This window comes from Pollachius pollachius (assembly GCF_949987615.1).
Source record: "Pollachius pollachius genome assembly, chromosome: 10".
Taxonomy (NCBI): domain Eukaryota; kingdom Metazoa; phylum Chordata; class Actinopteri; order Gadiformes; family Gadidae; genus Pollachius; species Pollachius pollachius.
The window spans coordinates 5576637-5594462 of NC_136943.1; the positions used below are offsets into that span (position 1 = coordinate 5576637).

General features: G+C 46.9%; 1 protein-coding gene across 1 annotated transcript in view; it reads right to left on the bottom strand.

Annotated features, from left to right (window-relative positions):
* The window catches only part of spock1 (SPARC (osteonectin), cwcv and kazal like domains proteoglycan 1), a gene marked incomplete at both ends in the record, with an annotated part of 65338 nt that overhangs the window by 6191 nt on the left and 41321 nt on the right, over nucleotides 1-17826 (bottom strand). Inside the window, 3 exons of the mRNA XM_079744876.1 lie at nucleotides 7243-7363; nucleotides 8992-9127; nucleotides 11802-11916. Of these exons, the coding sequence (XP_079601002.1) occupies nucleotides 7243-7363; nucleotides 8992-9127; nucleotides 11802-11916 (372 nt within the window). The remainder of the gene's footprint in view (nucleotides 1-7242; nucleotides 7364-8991; nucleotides 9128-11801; nucleotides 11917-17826) is intronic.

Genomic DNA, 17826 nt, shown 5'->3' on the forward strand with positions numbered 1-17826 from the left:
TTCATTGGATTGCTCTTCAGTCGCTCTCCGCCTCAGCTCTGCTCTTCCATTGGTGGGTCCGCTCAATTTAATTTTTACCATTCCTTTCTTCATCACAAAGAAGTGTTACAATTCACCTCCTGCCAGCGTAAGGGTGTCTTATTTGCACTTTGAATGGAATTGGGTGGTGTGTCTGAGTGTGCATGTGCATGTGTGTGTGTGTGTGCGTGCGTGCGTGCGTGCGTGCGTGCGTGTGTGTGCGTATGTGGTGGGTGATCGTTCTAAGAGGAAAATAATACTTTTTCCACCAAAATAAGAGGTTAACGCAGGGTTTTCAAATGAGGGAAAACCCACTAAGAATACACAATTTACCCTTTTTCCCATTTCCAAATGTGCCCCTGGGTGAAGTTTCCATCACTGCCGATGCGAACTAGAGCCGATAAAGACCCAGGACTTCTGCAGTCATTTGTCCCGGGAAGGAAGCAGATTGCAAAACTTCCTCGCTAAAGAGAGTAAGGAGAAGGCGACGAGAGCTCCTTCCTGCCCGATGCGTCTCCTTCTGACTGCTCCTTCTCTCCTTTAACCGTTTGCCCTAACCCTGACCCTCCCATTGGTCCCTCCAGTTGGTCCCTCCCATTGGCCCCAACCCTGACCCTCCCATTGGTCCCTCCTATCGGCCCCAACCCTGACCCTCCCATTGGTCCCTCCCATTGGTCCCTCCCATTGGTCCCTCCCATTGGTCCCTCCCATTGGTCCCGACCCTGACCCTCCCATTGGTCCCTCCCATTGGTCCCGACCCTGACCCTCCCATTGGTCCCTCTAAAAGACGGGCCAAGAGGGACTGTGATGGACTTGACACAGCTCTGACTCTGCTAAATGTCTTTCTGGTGTGGAAGTGAGCTCTATTACACACAAACACACACAAACACACACATACACACACACACACACACACACACACACACACACACACACACAGAATGTCTTTGTGGTATAATAGACTGCATTTACGCAGGTCCGACAAGGCAATTACATTGAATCCCGGAGAAGAGTAAAGGTTACATGGTTTACATCGGAAGACTGTAATGTCACCATAGGATACACACAACCAGCCAAAATCACTGTAGGATTCACACACAACCAGACACACTCAGTGTAGGAGTTACACACAACCAGTCTGACTATAAAATCACAAACACCCGAACACACTCACTGAAGGATTCACACACAACCACACAAATTCAGGACATTGACACACAGTGTGGGTCCATTCTCAGTAAATTAACAAATGCAATGCATTGCTTCAATGACATATAGCTAAAATAATGGAAAACAGCTGAGACACAGAGTTTGTGCTATAGCCGCTAATTACCGGTTTTCTGCAAACATTAACGACACAATCCCTGACGGGGACTATCATATGTATTATAGGGAACAGAACCTAAATCGTCCGCGACACCATCTATAACTGCTGACTATATGGGGCCCTAGCTCTGCTCTTCTAAAAATAATATTTGATGACAGCCTTGCTATACTTTTTCCAGTTGAGGAGAAAGTTGTACTGGAGGAGTTGTCACACAGGCCATGCAGCAGACGAACCACAGCTCTGACGTCGGTGCTTCTGAATATTTGCGTCACTGTGTTTGTGGTGATTTGCTGGCAGAGCACAGTGCCGGATGATTAACCACGAGCGGGGACATCAGGGGAGACAGCAGGGCCAGTTCCGCGCTGTTGACACACCGGGGTAAAACAAAGAGTGGGAGTTCTTAACAGCAAGAAATGTGTATCCCTCTGTGCTACGCTAGCTTACTCCAGCTACGCTCCTTTATCTGCTGGTGTGAAAAACCCAGAGCCTCTGTGAGTTTAGCACAACATCGGCGGTGGGTCTGCAGGCTGAAGACTGCTGGATGGGAGGAAACACTGGATGAAAGGAATCTGTCTCCCTGTCTGTCTTGGGGAAGCACATTCTATAGTAGTCCAGAAAAAAGATAAAGTACTGGTTTGGGGGGTGGGACACTAGAGAAGAGAGAGAGAAAAGGAGAAAGGGAGAGAGGGAGGTAGAAGGAGAGAGAGAGAGAGAGAGAGAGAGAGAGAGAGAGAGAGAGAGAGAAAGAGAGAGAGAAAGAGAGAGAAAAGGAGAGATGAGAGAGAGAGAGAGAGAGAGAGCGAGAGAGAGAATTTTATACAAAAAGAGGGATTAGGACAAGGATGGTCTGTTATCGATTTTTTCGCTCTCGTTGTGTTTGTGTGTGCGGCATCTGTAAGAGTGTGAATGTTTTTTGTGATTGTGTGTTTGAGTGTGAGTGAGTGAGTGAGTGAGTGAGTGAGTGAGCGAGTGAGTGAGTGAGTGAGTGAGTGAGCGAGTGAGTGAGTGAGTGAGTGTGTGTGTGTGTTTGTGTATGTGTGTTTGTAAACAGCCAGTGTGGGCCAAATGTCAGATATCAAACTGTGGATTTGAACTTCCTTCTTATCTGCTTTCCTCGGCCTGTCACCCTCTCCATCTAACACCCGCAGACAAGCACATGCGCACACACACAAACACACACACACACACACACTCACACACACACACACACAGTTTGTCCACAGGGCTGATAATCTGTCAAATAGACACATATTCATACAGCCATTTTTCCCTCAAATACATCCTTGGTTACACAAATATCCTTATTATTTTCCGTCACCATAATCAGCATGCATCTCTAGCTTTAACTAAAGCGTGCACGCGTGAATCATTAAAAAGAAAGACCGTGGAGCATGCTATAACCTCGTGCAAATTGCAGTGATTAGCAATTAACACCCCCATTAGTTGGGGTTGTGTGACCAGGTTGTTAGCATACACAAATTGATTGCAGCACAGCGCGGGCTGCCTGCCTGCGGAGGGCAGCGGGCGCGAGTCTCTGTTATCAGCGGGCACAGTGCTGCCTCCGGCCACACCTGTCTGCTGCAGGGGCTCACCTTGAGAGGTCTGGCCTGGCGGCAGTTGACAGGCAGCAGCCGGACCACAACAAAGAGGAGCTGTCACTCGCTTTATAACCAGAGGATGGAGAGGGGGGGGGGGGATGACGACAGGAAGAGGGGACATGAGGAGGAGAGGAGGAGGAGGGGGGGGAGGGGATGAGGAGAGGAAGAGGGGACATGAGGAGGAGAAGAGGAGGGGAGGGGGGGAGGGGGGGAGGGGATGAGGAGAGGAAGAGGGGACATGAGGAGGAGAAGAGGAGGGGAGGGGGGAGGGGGGGAGGGGATGAGGAGAGGAAGAGGGGACATGAGGAGGAGAGGAGGAGAGGAAGTGAGGAGATGAGGATGAGAGGAGAGGAGAACACGATGGAGGATGAGTGGATGAGAGGAGGAGAGGAGGAGATAAAGAGGGAAGGAAAGGAGGAGAGGAAGAGAGGATGTGAGGAGAGGAGGAGGTATGAGAGACACAGAAGCTGGCGTCAAGGAGCCACACCTCAGAAGGAAGGGAAAAAAGGGATGGAGGCAGGGAGATAGGGAGTACCTACATCAGTAATATGGCCAGGTTTAGCCAAAGGTTATGAATATTGATTAAAATCCCTATTTGGGATACATTTATTCAATCTTAGAGATATTTCACCCATATTTTCTCAGACGAGAGAAGGAACATCGTGCAAGCAATGCAGAAGATGCCCAGAGGCCACCTCTTGCCATACATAACCATCCCCAGGCCCGAGGTCAGAGCCACAGCGTGGACCTGGCTGCAGTGCAGAGCGTGTGTGTATTTTAGCTTGGCTAACATATCGTAATCTCTGCAAGACGTTACCAAAGCAACGCCAGCAACTCCCTGTTTGCAGTTAACTCTCGTTCACGCCCTCGCTCCAATCTCCCTCCCATCTATGTGTGTGCGCATGCGCGTTTGTGTGTGTGTGTGTGTTGTTTAGTTTAAGCTGGAGACCCAGCTCTGTACCGTGTTAATTGTTTTCTCTCCGTTTCCAGGCATGTGCTCTGTTTTCCTTAATCTCCGCTCTAATCTCCCTTTGCACTTCATTTATCCTCGGTAAGAAGCCGATACAGCTTCCCCAGGTACTCTGGACACACACACACACACACGCGCGCACACACACACACACACACACACACACACACACACACACATAGATCCGAGTGACAGCGTAGCCGACAGTGCTGTCAGAGTGAGGTAATGGAAGAATAATTACCCAGCCGGACTGGCTCAGTGGGCGCCATCGGTTCCAGACAGAATAAACAAAGTGATGGACCCTGGGGTGTGTCTACCTCCATACTGGCGAGATGTGACAGCCATTGATCGCTAGCGGCTATGATATTGTCTTGGTAACAATAAAAAGTAACTCAAAACACCTGTCACACAATGCAGAACGCCTTCTACCCAGAATCTGGGACGGAGATGATCATAACAGAGATGTTTTCAAAAGAGTCTTCCCCTGTTGTACATTCACCAATTGAAGCCTGATTGAGGCAACACTTGGATCTTTCGCAGAGTGACGTTTCGTAAGACATGCATTCAAGTTACAGCACCCTTGCAACATATCAATTGAGAAAGTAAACCCTACAAATCTGTGAATTTGTCCGGTAGTCGTAAGAATATGTGCATAGTATAACATAACATTATCTCAAAGTATATCATGTGTACGTTGATGGTGATATCAAACATATGTATGCACCGCGTCTCATGGCTACACATCCCATATTCACCTCTACCTGCAATATGCATATCTTTAGGTAGTTGGTGTTTAGTTTGACTTTCTCTACTTTGTCTCCCGTGTGATGTGCGTAGAATAATTAGTACGGGACCAAAAGAATGGCAGGGGATGTGGAGGAACAAGGAGGAGGAAGAGAGGAGCAAAGATAAATGAGAGGAGAGATGAGGAGATGAGGAGAGGAGAGGAGAGGAGAGGAGAGGACATGAAATGACATGACACAACATGACATGACATGACATGAGAGATAAGGAGAAGAGAAGAGAAGAATGGAGAGGAGAGGAGCAACGGGGAGAGGGAAGATGAGGAGAGGGGAGATCAGGAAAGGAAAGATGAGGAGAGGAGGAGAGAGATAAAAGGAGTGCAGGAGAGCAGGTGAGGTACAGTTGTCGCCGGCAGGTTTGTCCAGACAATGCAGCAAGGACACCTTTCCGTCCACCTAGGGATTCAAACCCTTCAAGAGGGTGACTTTGCTTTGTGCACATGCAGCACGTCCGGGGTCCAGATAATAAGGAAGTGGGATTAAGGAAGACCCATCGAGGAGAGCTCGCATAGCATGTCTAATTACTGTCTAAGAACGTCCCTCACCACCCCCAACTCAGCACTAATCCCCCACTTTACTAACATCTACACACTCCCACAAAAATGAGCTGCAGATGTTCTGCCTTCTAATGATTCCGAATGGAAACAAGGCCAGATAACAGGGATTGAACCCCGTTCACAGACTCTAGGGCAATTATTCCATTTGGAGTGGAGGGGCGACTGCAACAATGAATTACTCCATTTCAGGGATCAGAAAACAAACATGGTTCAACTAATAAGCAGACTGCACCGCGTTGGCTAAAACGGACCACTTTAAAGGAATTACACCGCCTGAATACGTCTGTGTCCGTGTGGCGAGTTGTGCTCCAAATCCATGAACTCAAACATCTGCTACAACAACAAACAACTCAGCATAAAATTATGCAAATACATCTCATCTGAACCGTAGAAATTAAAATGAACATGATTAGGTCATCGTTTGTGCTAACATGAGAGAGAACGTGAAAACCCTGAAGAGAAGTGTTTGCAGTTGGGATGATTCAACACTCGAGCGGTCAAACCAAAGCGTACAGCCGAGACCCCCCGTGCACGCAGGCGCCCATCCGTCCCACTGGCGAATGGGAGCCCGCATCGACCACACGAGTGCCTAACCTGTGTGATCGCTATGGCAACCAGTGGGAGGCCGGCCTGATTGGAGTGGAATGATTGCACTTTATATGCACCGCATATCTGGTCAGTTGGAAGGAACGGAAACAGATGAATGCACAAACACGCTACAAAAACGACAAGCCCGCAGCACACGGAGCGCGAACGTTGCTTCATATGTGTAGCAGGGCCCTAAAGAAGGAACCGAATCATAACAGGGGTTTTTTTGGTTTGATTTTAATGGAGCAAAACACATGGAGGACGAATGTAGCTGGGCTCATTTTTTTTGGTGTATTTTGGTGTAAATAGAAAAACGTTATTTTGCCTCCGTCCTGCTGTGGCCGTGTGTTTTGACCAAGACATTGTGTCTGTTTATCTTCTGCAGATACTATGTCACATCATAATTCACCCAGCGAAGTGAGGGTTCCTGTATGTTGTACTGTTACTAATAAAGTAAAGGGTCTTCGAGTGTCTCCACCTGTGGTCCAGGACGGCCATGATTGATGAGCACAGCCCATTATTTAATTATCTCATGGATCCCCTGAACCACGGCTGTGTAATGGATGTGTTCAGCCCAGGAGCAAAGGTCACCAAAAGCTCTGACTAGGCAGAGAATCTCCGACCCAAAGGGAGTAAACAAACTGCAATGTTTCCAGTCCCCTTTCCTTTGTGTTTCCTTTCAGTGGTTGTCTGTCTCTGCTCTAATTATGCAGCCTCCTGTGAGGCTGGCAACGGAGGCAGTCATTAACCGAACAGACACGGCCAGGTGACCTCAAAGGTCACCGGCAAAACAAAGGCTTTGGCTCCGGCTTATTATTTTGACTTGCCTTTGTTGGGGCTTTTTTGGCAACCTGTCCGAGTGTGTTCCCCCGGCGATGAGAAAACAAAGGTCAAGAGAAGGTTAAAAAGACATCAAAGAGGAAAGAGTATGCATGGGTTGAGTCGAGCTGTCAGCCGGGGGGGCCCCAACACATGGACAAAGCTTGATTAAAACCTCCTTCAGGCTGCGGCCCTCTCTGGATGTTCCCATATTTATGATCTGGAAAACAGACCAGACTGTCTGGGCCTCTCTTGTCCCCTTGTGCTGTCAATGACCGTAATTTAGGACTCACTTTTCAAAAGGCCGTACTTCAGAGAGCGGTGATGATGGGATTATGCAGTTAAAATATGATGCAATGTAGCCTGTCTGCGAGACGAACCAGAGTGGAGAGTTAATCATCATACCGCATCTCCCAAGAGAACAGAGACTTCATGTGCGGACCTTCCGTCCACACACCCCGCTGTCAGTGAGAAGGTCAGAATTCTTTGGCAGAGGTGAGCCGGAAATTACTGCAAAAATATGGGGTTGTATATTGTTATAATCAAGCAGACAGATACTCACCAGCCTTGGTGGTCCGGCGTGCTGGTCGGCTGGCCTCCTGACCGGGGAGACATGGGCACAGCCCGTCACACTTCACCGAGAGCACCTTCCCAGACAAACAGCCGTGGAAGTCCAGTTTACACTGGGACAGTGGACACAGAGATAAACGCATTATCTTTCCCATAAGAGATAGGGTCAAGCACTGCTTTGGTAAATACATACATGAGAAGGACCTCAGTTGGCCTCACATGGGATACATATTTTATTTTTATTATTTACATGTCGATCATGTTCCAGATTAGTATACCAATGATATAGTCCTTCAAGTTATAAATGGGGACATGTTTCCGACACTTTGTTACCAACCAATGGACCAAAAGCATGGAAACTGTGTTAAAGACAAGGCCCTGTTTAGATTTGAGTTACTTTACTATACAATTAAAAGTTAAATAAATTAAAGTTAAATGCCGGTTTTTAGAGGGGATCATCTGAAATGATATTGCCGTTTATTTGAGATGAACAGATGGGTCTATTACGCCGCTATAAAGACACACACACACATACACACGCAAACACACGCACGTGCGCGCACACACACACACACACCCTATGGCACTCTATTCTTCATAGCAGTGCAAACCCAGCAAAAAGCACTAAAACCCAAATGGCTTCAGAATGTAATTTAATCGTATTGCTCTCTCCTCTTATACACAAGGGGTACCAAATTGTTTGGTGTGGTTGAAAAAAGAAATTCCATCACAAAATCCATCCAAGAGAGTTATTAAAACCCAAATGAGTTATGTAAATTCACACTGAGAAGGACTGGGGGACCCCCACTTATTTGTGGACCCCCGCAAGTGAATGCGAGGGTGTCCGCACACATGCACACAGTCATGCACACCAACACACAACGCACACACACTCCTCGCTGCTCTCCACATCTCTCCTCTCTGCTGACACTTTCAATTTCCCGGACTCTAATTTAAACCCATCATTTTATTCTGCCGGTCGCCACATGGATAGTGTTGCTAATGTCTCTTGATGAAATCTGTTGACAAAGAGACACACACCGCGCCCTTCTTTCCACATATTGGATTAATCCCGGTAGGTAGAGATAACATGGAAAGAGAGCGAGAGAGAGAGAGAGAGAAAGCGAAAGCAGCGGGAGATCAAAAAGCATAAATAAATCAACTGCAGATCACACCCTAAGATTAGAATTATTCCTCCGGCACGTGGTTGCCGTACATGTGAGAAGATGTGACCTTAAAAACACACGGTAACATTAGACGGTAACATTGGATGGTAACATCAAACAGTGAAATCGACAGTATCATCAGATGGCAACATTACACAGTAACATCAGACTGTAACATCAGACGGTAACATCAGATGTTAACATCAGGCGGTATCATCCGATGGTAACATCAGACGGTAACATCGGACGGTAACATCGGACTGTAACATCAGACGGTAACATCAGACGGTAACATCAGACGGTAACATCGGACTGTAACATCAGACGGTAACATTGGACTGTAACATCAGACGGTAACATCAGACGGTAACATCGGACTGTAACATCAGACGGTAACATCAGACGGTAACATCGGACTGTAACATCAGATGGTAACATCAGACGGAAACATCAGACGGTACCATCACACGGTAACATCATATGATAACAGGGCTCTTAAGGTATTGGTACATAATACTCAGTGAGCAAATGAAAAGTAAGGGGGACTAAAGACTGATAAAGATGTGACATGTGACCTGTGAGGAGTAGATATGGCCGTCAGACCCGCACACAGGGCCGTACGCGATGGCTGGGCAGGGCCTACATTTCCCATGAGCAGCGGCGACCTCCAGCTTGTGTTTGTGGACTGGGCTTCCTTTCCTGGTCTTCGTGCTGTGAGGGAGAGAAGTGAGGAGGAAGGAAAAAGAGGAGGCGAGAGAGAGCGAATAATTTAGAATACAACAGAGCAGTGAGAAGAAAGAGGGTGTAATGACGGTTTCACCTCCACACACCCAGAGGCCATGTATATGTGGGAGACATTGCCTTACTGCCTATCCTGTATGAGAAGCAGTAATTTAATACTTTAAATGTGGAAAAATAAAGGGCTGGATGTTGTTCTTGTCACGTTGATGATTTTGCTCATGCATAGAGCAGCCTCCCTCAATAAGGGACCATGGGTGGCGATGACATAATGTCATGTGAACTGATGAGCCGTCACGTGTTAAAACTTTCTTTGTGCCCTGTTTGCAGCGCTCACACGTGCAGCGTTCCCATGACAACGGTGGGCGATCAATTGCTCCCTTGCCCCACGCTCCTGCCCTGCCAGAGAAACAGGCTGCTTAGAAGGCAGCGAGAAGCGTGATTAACACACACACAAACACACAGACACACACATACACACACACACACGTACAGTCAAACACAGGCATTAGCATAAGTGCTCCAAGCAGCAGTGTAACTATTATGACAATCACCTCGGCAAAGTTCCCGATGTTTAACACATTCCTACATAATCTACTTAAGAGTGAATCCTGTGTGTATACGGCAGTATATAGGTATACGTGTCTCTGATGGTAACAATGATCAATCACGCCCTCTATTTTGGTAGAACGCTGTGGGTGGAGAGAGTGTCAGTAAAAAAAGCCATCCCACCTTTAGTCTCTGAAATTCTCTCTCTCTCTCTCCCTCCCCCCTCCCACTCTCCCTCTCCCTCTCTCTCTCTCTCTCTCTCTCTCTCTCTCTCTCCCCCTCCCTCTCCTCCTCTCCCTCTCTCTTTCTCTTTCTCTTTCTCTCTCTCTCTCTCTCTCTCTCTCTCTCTCTCTCTCTCTCTCTCTCTCTCTCTCTCGTTCCATTAGAAAAGTTTTAAACTGTGAGAGTGTTTGAGAAGGCCATGTTCAATGATCCACCACCTAAATGGAATCCTCTAAAAGGAAGCTCTAATAGAGCGACTGAATGCGTCATGGATTGACGCCTGTCACTGTGATTGCTGGAATCAAATAGGCTGGCAATGATTAGAAGGATGATTTCAGATCTGTGTCAACAAACAACTGACCCTCATTTTCTCTGAGTGGCCTTTCACACATGCACCAAAAGTCTGACATTCCCTGGATAATCCCCAGTTGGGATATACGTATAAACAAAAATGTCAGAATCGACCCCTCTGGAGTTGAACCTACCAGGCCCCTAGGGTAAAGTCTGGAGAATTGGACAGCCGGAGAAATTACACTGAGCGTGTGGGGCATGTTGCTGACGTGAAAAAAAGTGCTCTCACGGACTCCAACTTTTTTCTGCTTTTGTCTCTTCCGTTTATATTGCGGATATGTCTAGTTAAATGCTGGTGAACTTCTCTTCAACTAGGTGAAAAGCAGTACAGTGTAGTTGTACTGTCAGGTGAAAAGCAGTACAGTGTAGTTGTACTGTTGTCAGGTGAGAAGCAGTACAGTGTAGCTTTACTGTCAGGTGAAAAGCAGTACAGTGTAGCTTTACTGTCAGGTGAAGAGCAGTACAGCGTAGTTGTACTGTTGTCAGGTGAAGGGCAGTACAGTATAGTTGTACTGTTGTCAGGTGAAGAGCAGTACAGCGTAGTTGTACTGTTGTCAGGTGAAGAGCAGTACAGTGTAGTTGTACTGTTGTCAGGCGAGAGCAGTACAGCGTAGTTGTACTGTTGTCAGGTGTGGAGCAGTAAGGTGTAGCTTTACTGTCAGGTGAAGAGCAGTAAAGTGTAGCTTTACTGTCAGGTGAAGAGCAGTACAGCGTAGTTGTACTGTTGTCAGGTGAAGGGCAGTACAGTATAGTTGTACTGTTGTCAGGTGAAGAGCAGTACAGCGTAGTTGTACTGTTGTCAGGTGAAGAGCAGTACAGTGTAGTTGTACTGTTGTCAGGCGAGAGCAGTACAGCGTAGTTGTACTGTTGTCAGGTGTGGAGCAGTAAGGTGTAGCTTTACTGTCAGGTGAAGAGCAGTAAAGTGTAGCTTTACTGTCAGGTGAAGAGCAGTACAGCGTAGTTGTACTGTTGTCAGGTGAAGGGCAGTTCAGTGTAGTTGTACTGTTGTCAGGCGAAGAGCAGTACAGTGTAGCTTTACTCTCAGGTGAACAGCAGTACAGTGTAGTTCTACTGTTGTCAGGCGAGAGCAGTACAGCGTAGTTGTACTGTTGTCAGGTGTGGAGCAGTAAGGTGTAGCTTTACTGTCAGGTGAAGAGCAGTAAAGTGTAGCTTTACTGTCAGGTGAAGAGCAGTACAGCGTAGTTGTACTGTTGTCAGATGAAGGGCAGTATAGTATAGTTGTACTGTTGTCAGGTGAAGGGCAGTACAGTGTAGCTTTACTGTCAGGCGAATAGCAGCAGAGTGTAGTCTGTGCTTGACAGCTCATTATTTATTATGGCCCAGTTACAAACCTAATCGAAGCTGAAGAGGCTATGCCAAGCTGACACTTGGTAAATTTATTTATAAATACATTTTAAACAGTTTTTCCTTGAAATATTCTTCTGGCTTTGTCTTGGCTGCCTGTGCTAAGCAGCCGGTCTTACAGCAGAAGAGTGAGTCCTGCGTCCCGACTGGTCCTACTCACCTGTGTGTCGGTTGCGTAGGAGTGGTGCAGGTGGCTGTCATGTAGTCGTGGCTGACGCACACCTTGTGAGGCGGGCAGCGGACCAGCAGACAGGGGTCCTTAGTGGCGTCCAGTCCTACGAGGGCGAGACAAGCAGGACAAAACGTCATCTGTGGACCATGAAATTGGGCTTTGGAGGACACATCCCCGCCCATGAAGAAACACATCGCTACACGCCGACAGTGTAGAGGCAAGGTGGTTCCACTCGTTGACAGAAGCCACCGGTTCATCCCCGGCCCCTTCCTGTAGGGAAGTTACCCTTTAATTACCTACTTCATCGAGGTACATTATGCATTATAAATTATCTATAAAAAATCAGATCACATTTTCTGAAAAAAGATCTCCCGCTAAATGGGAGTGAACCTGTGAACCCTTCAACCACAACCTGGCCCACAATGACCAGTAATGCTCCTTCGCAATAAGTACATTTGATTAAAAGGGTCTCAAACTTGTATTGTATAAGAATGCCTTCCGGTTGGCTTGCTGGTTATAGGTGACAGTTAGGGATAGACAAGAGATGGGCGGTGTTGTTCAGTGACAGACAGACAGCGAGGGGGGGCCTGGTTCGTTCTCTGAATGGGAGGCAGCAACGAACGAAGAAACAAGGCAACCCAGCAGGAGAGGTAAATGGAGCCGGGAAGGAATGATAAAGGGAGGAGGAGAATTGAACAGCAGACGGCATTCAGGAGCCGTCCATCGCTGTCAAACAAACGTAATGTGACATTATAGCGTAGGTTGACTTTAGGTCGAAGTCAAGGTAAAACCAAGCGGAAACGCGGAACTAGCTCCCACCCCAGAGCTGGCAGAATTCTACCTATCGGTGTAAACGTCGGGAAATTGTTATGAGAAGCATCCGATTTAATTGTTTCCCTGCTTGAACGTGACAGCCGAACGTGAAAGTTACGGATTAATACAAATTCATGGTTTCTAGGTATGTTGAAGTCCATGTGTGCTCACGCATAGCAGCACAGTTAAACACAAGCACTCACACTTGTTTGTGTGTGTGTGTGTGTGTGTGTGTGTGTGCGTGCATGTGTGCTCATACTGGTATAAATTAACCGTGCAATTGCCATGGTAATTGGGCCAAAAATGCTTCCAGAGTCTGAAGTAATGAGGACTTGTGTATGGATCAAAGCAGCGTGCAGGTCGTTAGCGTACGGCTGATAACTTTAGAAGACAGCAGTGGCGCTGCCTCCATTAGGACCCTAATAGCTTGTGTTGGAGCCACAGCTGTGCGTCAGGTACGAACACGGCTGATCACAAGCCAGGCTGATGTTTACACGCCACTTTGTTAGCATCGACTCAGCAGCGCGGCGAATCAGGCGCTTGTGTCTGCCGGCCACGGGGAACCGCCGCGTGACATCTGTTCCGACCGTTTCTCTAATCCACGAAGCTCGACGAAAGGCGTTCCTTATTGAACACCTTCCCAGATCCGCACGGCTCTCAAACCGCTTGGGATGCAGAGCAGACCAGTGCGAGCCTTCCTCAAATCCTTCAAACTCATTTAGTTAAAACCCTGATTCTGGTGCCAGGGTCTTTAGACAATGCATACAATATCCGCCTGTGCCGATGCAGAAACGCTGCTTTGGGTTTGTCTGTGTCTGTCTGCGGCACATTGGAATGCACAAGCATTCCAATGTGCACAAGCTCAATGAACGACTGGCAGGAACAATGTCAGTGCGTCTCCAGGCTGACGTGTGGATCGTCTTCTCTCACAGTTTTTTGGGATATCTCTCCCCTTTGCTCCAGCTTCACCCACTTTAACACTCTGGGTCACAAGAAGAGCCCATCTCTCTCATCGTCCTCCTAGAGGAAATTACATCTCCATCCTAGATGAAATGACATCGCTGTTGGTTGCCGGGCCAATAACGTGCACGGAACTCGAGAATAGAAAACCGCGTGCAAGATCGAGATCTGTTTTTTGTCATGGGCTCTTAAATAGAGAGAGAGTGAGACAGAGAGAGCCACAAAGACATAAGAGAGAGGGGAAGAGAGAAGAAGAAAGGGAGGGGAAGAGAGCGAGCGATAGAAAGAGAGGGGCAGAGAGAGCAAGAGAGCGAGAGAACGAGGGTTAGAGGAGGTTAAGGATGGCTGATCACGATACAGTGCTTTTGCATTACAATTGACTGGGTCCTCAAACAGACCGGTGCTCTTTACTTAAGACTCCTTGAGCTACAACCACCCGTAATGCCCTTCTCAGGGCTCTCTCACTCCCTCTTTCTCACTCTCTCTCCCTCTCTGCCTCGCTCTCTCCCCCTCTCTCTCTCCCTCATTCAGTCCTCCTCACTTCTATCGCGGGCTATTGTGTTCTACTCCGTCCTCATATTTATTTCATATTAGCTCTCGGCTGGCCTTTTATTGGTGGTCTGTCATTAACTTGGGGTATGAATCAACCGCCTCTTATTAAAGTTATCCCCTCCTCTCACGCCTCTCTCTTCTTTGTTACCGTTCTTATTGGGTCTCCACTTTCTTCTCCTTCATCTTTTTAATTAGTTTTACAAGAAGGAGCAGAGGAGCTCAGAAGTACTGCTTGTTCCTTTCTTTGAAGCACAATGGAATCATTTCACTATTTAAGACAGCGTTTCATATCCCCCCCGGTGTGAAAATGCACTTCTAGACGCACAGAATTCTCAGTTGTAGGCTTGGTACTATAAGTAGCTGTCTAAGTGTGTGCGTGCATGCGGGTGTGTGAGTGTGTGCAAGTGTGCGTGTGTGTGCACGTGTGTGTGGCTGTGTGTGTGCGTGAGAATGTGAGTGTGTGCGTGCTCGCGGCTGTGTTTTGCTGCACGCGTAAGTGAGTTCGTGCGTGCCTGTGTGTTTGGCTGTGTGTGTGTGTGTGGGTTGCTGCATGCGTGCATGCAAGCGTCTGAGAGCCGTTATTGTTCTTCTATAAACATTGTAAACATTCTAAAAACTGGACTTAGTGTACAAAGGGACACGGTTCCCGTGGAAACAGTGCAACTCTTTTCTGTCCAGATGCACACTGAGAGCAGCATGGGGCCTCGTACCCATCTATACCGATCTCATTTGAAATACATGTGTTGTCAAAACTGCCAAGTGGAAGGAGATGTGCTAGTCTTCCATTCAAATCTGATGAAGATTGCTCAAAGTGGATGTGCGGTGTGAAATATGTATAATTAAAGACGCAAGACGCAAATGCTCTTCCAGAGAGGACTCGAACAAGAGAAAGGATGGATCCAAGGAGAGGGACGCTATAAAGAAGAATTGTCTACTTGATATTCTTCTGACGTCAGATGAGGGGCAAGACCCAGAGAGCAGGGACGGCAGAATCAAGATGGCCAGGGTCCTCCTGGAACACATGGCGGGCACTGCCTATCATTCATGTGTGTAACTTTCTGACGCTTTCCCTCGGGTTATGAGGAGTTCAAATGGCCATTACTTCTCTCCCCCTGCCATTAAAATGAGTTAAAATGGCCATCGGTTCACCCATCCATCCATCTCTTTTTCAATCGTGGTTCACTTTAAGGCACGTCCTTTCGTCTCCCCAGGGAGTGATTGACTGTCGACGAGAATTGTTTCTGTCCAAGCATTCCTGGTAGCAGGAGTTCCTTTCTCTCACCTTCTCCCACCTGCTGGGAGAGATTCACTGGAATTCACCTTGGTTGGGGGGTAGTACAAATATTGCTGTGGTTATAACATAAGCATATGGAGCACCAAAGAAAAACAGAGAAATTATATATATTGAAGACAGTGAGATAGAGGTAAGAGAGAGAGAGAGGGATAGATAAGTGGAGGGAGCGAGAAATAGAGAATGGTTAGAGAAAGAGAGAGGGTGAGCATAGAGGGAGAGAGAGAAGGAAGGAGAGGGTGAGCGAGAAAGGCTGAAAGAGAGAAAGATATGGAGTGAGAGGGACAGAGACAGGGAGAGCAAGTGATGGTGAAAGTTCACGAGAGAGCGAGAAGGGGAGTGAGAGGGTGTGAAAGATATAGAGAGAAAAAGGCAATGCAAGGCAAAGCGAAATATATGGCAGATTAATTTTGAAAGACGTTACGATGCTGCTTCGAGGTCAAAAAAACATTTGCCGCCCCTACTGTGTAGTGAATATAAATCAAGGTTGAAAGCATACAGGTGATTCTGTAAAAAACGTGAGTATTTTAGAAACAGCCTCATCTTAAATTTATTGAATAAGAATACCGTCTTTCTTTCCCTCTTAGCATCTCTCTCCCACTCACAAAACAGTTTTGCATAACATAAAGAATTGCTCCGTGTGAGGACACAGCTCCAGCCTCAAACCCACAGCTGATCTGCAGCAGCTGTCCCAGCCAGGCCTCGGAGGGGCCCCATTTGTTCCAGGATCGGAAGGCCTTTGTGGAAGTAGACCTTCTAGCCCGTCGTCAGAGTCAGAAGTCCTTTGTAAGGAGTTTTGTGTAGTTTTTGAATGCATCCCTTGACCTTTTCTGGGGTCCGTGGTTACTCAGCCCGAGTTACCTCTTTGGCTTTGTCTTGAGTCAGCGAACACTCCACCCTACGCTTCATGCACCAACAACACCTGCAAAGTTCACACTCTACCCTGCACACTCCACCTCCCATGGAACAGCAAGACCAGTGATGCCAGAGGTCATTGGAATCCATTAAAGTTTTGTCTCAGTGCCAGGACAAAACTAGATCTATGTTAAAATTAATATATATATATATATATATATATATATATATATATATATATATATATATATATATATATATATATATATATATATATATATATATATCTTTCCATCTATATATATACACATTCCCTTGCATCCATAGGACTCAAAGGTCACCGGCAATGTGTGTGTTTGTGTGTGTGTGTGTGTGTGTGTGTGTGTGTGTGTGTTAGTGTTTCTTTATGTGCAGTGTGAGTTTCTCTTTCCTTATAGTACGACTCTGCAGGTTTCTCATTAGTCTTCTCCCTGTCAATGTATGCGTGTTTGTGTGTGCATGTGTGTGTGTGTGTGTGTGTTTGTGTTTGTACAGTGTGAGTTTTCTCTCTTCCTTATAATACGACTCTGCAGGTATAAAATTCACCTTCTTCCTGTCTTGTGTGTGTGTGTGTGTGCTTATCTGTGTGTATGTCTGCGAGTGTGTGTTTATGCATGTGTGCGATGGGTCATATCACCACTCTGACCTCGGTTTGTATGTGCTGAATCCTGTGTGACAAAAAAACCTACACCAACACTTTGTCACACCCGGGCTAGTGTCATGCTAACGACCTTGCATGCAGGAAGACTGCCAACGAGCGGCCGCAGATTCCCTGACAGGCTCCTTGGGTGAGGGAAGTCACAGTTGGGCCCTGCCTGGCCCTGCCTGGCCCTGGCTGGTTCTGGCTGGGTCTGGCTGGGTCTGGCTGGGCCTGGCTGGTTCTGGCTGGTTCTGGCTGGGTCTGGCTGGGTCTGGCTGGCCCTGACTAGTGGCTGCCTCAGACAAAGGCCAAGTTTTACAGGTCTGTCAGTTTGGCAAGGAGTGTCATAAATACGCCATACATATTTGGCCTGTTAAGCCCTTTGAGGTTGTTATCGTGATTAAGATACAAATACAATTTTATTTTATTGAATTGAGTCCACACATCACTCCAGGAGACAGAGTTATGTCATAAATTAAACACACACAAAGATAAAAAACTGAAAGAAAAAAGCTATTTTAAATCCTTTTTTTTCTTGGTTGGTTTATGTATTCCATTTGGTATACTTTGTTTCTCATGCTGCTTTATCCCAATTTTATAAGCTAATTCCCATCTGCGTTGAGTCTCTCTAGTGGCTCCGCTCTCTCTCTCTCTCTCTCTCTCTCTCTCTCTCTCTCTCTCTCTCTCTCTCTCTCTCTCTCTCTCTCTCTCTCTCTCTCTCTCTCTCTCTCTCTCTCTCTCTCTCTTCTCTACCTACTCATAAAACATATCTTAAAGACAAATATAGATGAACTACATTAACGTTCTTTGTGCACTAGTTTAAAACACTAAAGTTTGGGGAAATGGGGTTCACTGTAAAAAGA